The 3,310-nt window shown below is 35.7% G+C and overlaps 1 protein-coding gene across 1 annotated transcript; it reads left to right on the forward strand.

The window, feature by feature from the left end:
- The first annotated feature begins 306 nt into the window (after positions 1 to 306).
- Positions 307 to 1,347, forward strand: nkx3-1 (NK3 homeobox 1). Its single transcript, XM_048209947.1, has 2 exons — positions 307 to 557; positions 809 to 1,347. The coding sequence occupies exons 1-2, from the start codon at positions 440 to 442 to the stop codon at positions 1,231 to 1,233; spliced, it is 543 nt and encodes a 180-aa protein (XP_048065904.1). The 5' UTR covers positions 307 to 439; the 3' UTR covers positions 1,234 to 1,347.
- The last annotated feature ends 1,963 nt before the right edge of the window (positions 1,348 to 3,310 follow it).

The following is a 3,310-nucleotide window of genomic DNA, read 5'->3' on the forward strand; positions in this document are numbered from 1 at the left end:
TATAATTATTTAATAATATTATTTTAATTTCTTTTTCCTCACCCACTATATATATATATATATATATATATATATATATATATATATATATATATATATATATATATATATATATATATATATATATATATATATATATATTGTGGGTGGGGAAAAAGAACATATAAATAAAATATCTATGCCACTGTGTAAAGAAGTTATTAGGACTTGTGTCTGGTGTTTGACAGAATGATGGTCCATGCAGAAGTGTCTGTTTTAGCCATCAAGGAGCTTGAAGCGATGACGTCGCACAGGGCGCTCCTCCAATAGTAGAAAAGAAAACAACACTCACGCGCTATTTAAAGTCAAGCAGTTGAGTTGGAGAGTGAAAGTGCCAATTACTTACCAGGAGGGAGGAAGACGCTCTATCCTTGACTTCACCAGGAATTTGGCGACACAGATGGCGGATTCAAACAAGCAGTTGACGTCGTTTTTCATAGAGGACATTTTATCCTTAAAAGAGGATAAAAAAGATGACTTCTGCAATTCTGAGAGCGACAGAACCGACAAAAGAACAGGTATTGCACTTTAGGTACTACAGCCTTGCAGTTGCAGCAGTTTTCTGTCTCTGTGTACATTTATAGGTTAGTTAGTTAGGCAGTCCATCTAAATTAATTATGCAGTTAGGTAGCTAAGGTAGACTAAACATGTGAACTGTATGCCAAGGTAAACCGTATATTGTACGTTTGAGGTTTCTGTCAGGTTTTGGTGTGTACTGAAGACCAGTTTTCCCGAGTTTTAACGTCATATCGTGTACTTACGTTCACAGATATCTCTGTTTGTCTGGATTCTGAGGATAAAACAATGTCGTCGACAGAGATGACGGGCGGCGGCGTGAAAAAGAAGCGATCGCGCGCCGCCTTCACGCACCTGCAGGTGCTGGAGCTCGAGAAGAAGTTCAGCCGTCAGCGGTACCTGAGCGCGCCCGAGCGCGCGCACCTCGCGAGCGCACTGAACCTCACGGAGACTCAGGTGAAAATCTGGTTCCAGAACAGGAGATATAAAACCAAACGGAGGCAGTTAACGACTGAGCACGCCAAGGAATACTTTCAGAAATCGGACGCGAGCGCTGTTGCTGCTACAGAGGAGGACTTTTTCAGAGCGTCACTTTTAGCGACAGTCTACAAATCCTGTCCATACCGGCCTTACGTGTATGACTTTCACGGACTGAGAGTATGGAGACCAGCACTGTGATCACAGGGATATTAACCTGGACTTTGGGAATTTTCCCAGATTATTGTGAATATTATGGTGTTTTTTTTTTTAAATCTTGTACAGCTTTGCATTCTGTGTAATAAAATATTTTTTTCAAACTCCAGTGACAATATCTCATTCATCCTACACCTTTATCTCCACTTTTAAAATCATTTAAGAAGTCCAGGGGCAGATGAGCTTGAGTTTCCATCATGGACAGAAAGCCAAATATGCTTATCTTGCATTTATCTCCACTAAAGTATTATGAACTCTTGAAATGCATATTTCTCTTATCTGCCTAAACAGACCAGGCATACTTGTATAACTTGTATAACTGATGTTTTGTTTTGTTTTTTACTTTCAAAAGACTAAACAATTTGAATATGGATATAATACTCAAGGAAAATATTGCAACCTACCATTTATTGGCCTGCTGTTTTAGCCACTAATTTGCCAAAGAGTAAAATAGTTACGAATTGCCATGAGAGTGTTGGAAGATCATACACAATATGGCCTTAATTCATGTTTTCTACAAGTAATATATTTCAGTGTATTATACTGTCACTTCATTGGACTTCAGTGAAAGCTTTCTCACATACATCATTCTTTCAGATCTCAAAATCATAATACTATCTGTAAGAACTAATTCCTAAAAAGCTGCCCTTGTGAAAAAAAAAAAGTTTATTCAAGTGTGATATTAGTATACTTCTTTTAAACTAAAAATAGGAAAGTATACTTTGTCTACTTTGTATGTACTTTTCAGAAATATACTTTATGTACTCTTCAGAAATATACTTACAATTGCACTTTAGTATACTTGACTTATACAGACAGAAAAGTCTTAGCATATACATGTACAATCTTTTAAAATATAATGAAGTATTCTAAGTATACTTGGCTTGTAGTTGTGTTTAATCTTTTGATTTAGTAGCCTATATACTAAATATACTTTTTTCACATAGTTTTAAATTGTCTTATAAACTAGCATTGTTTGAAAATATTGATTTATTAAGAAAACTAGTAGTTTACTGGGAGTACACTTCAATGTGTACTTTCATAGACTAAAAAAATGTGCTACAAGTATTAAAATAATAAACTACTAGTATACTTATAAGTTCACTTGTAGTACAGATGCAGTACAAATGAGAAACGTAGTTGTGCACTTAAAGTTTACTACTGTTACACTTATAGTACACTCAAACGTTTTACATACTAAAAAGTGGGCCAATTTAGTCCCAAGCATTGAAATAGTACACTTACAAGTTTACTACTAGTACATTGATGTTAGTATACTTACTACATATACTGTAGTATGCATACTTGAACATTAAATGAAATCATAAAATGAACTTGAGGTATACTTCTTTCTCATAAGGGTGTCCATTGTTTAACGAGGAAATTTAGAACACTTGCCATGTTCACAAACCATACCAGCTGATAAATCAAAAGAAGGAATCTTTTGTAAAACATGCGGGTCTGCTCAACATAGAAGTTTAACATTGCTACAAGAGATAGCAATCTCGAGCACCCCTATCCCTGTCCAATTCAACTTAAGTTGACTTCAGCAGAGCAATGGCTTAAACCGCCTGTACCGGAGGTGGTCTGTTGTCTGAGTGATACAGGTAGGATTCTCCAGGAAAGATGACATGATTTACCCTGTAAGTAAGTGATTGTCTTATCAGTGAGTCATGAGAACAGTTTTGAAAATGGCTCTGAGACCACAGAATCTCCTAACCTGAATGCTAAACTAATAAATGTAAGCCATTTTTTGGTTTACACACATTCTGTGAATATGTTTGTAATACTTTTTCTTCAGGAAGTAACTGCCATGTAGGTCATCCGTCAACTGTCTTTAAAGAGCACTCGGGCATAACCAGACCTCTTTAGTTATTTCTACAAAGAAATGTCTCAGTAAGTATGTGGCTTACCTAGAAAGCAGTAGGAAGTGTTTGTTACAGGGGAATTAAAATTATGTATGTTTGGTCTCCAGAACATTAAAAACAGTTTTGGCTCTAATGTCATTTGAATGTAAACTTAAACAGTGTAAACCTAAACTATATATCTTATATACAGTGCA

This window comes from Megalobrama amblycephala, linkage group LG12 (genome assembly GCF_018812025.1).
Source record: "Megalobrama amblycephala isolate DHTTF-2021 linkage group LG12, ASM1881202v1, whole genome shotgun sequence".
Classification (NCBI taxonomy): Eukaryota; Metazoa; Chordata; class Actinopteri; order Cypriniformes; family Xenocyprididae; genus Megalobrama; species Megalobrama amblycephala.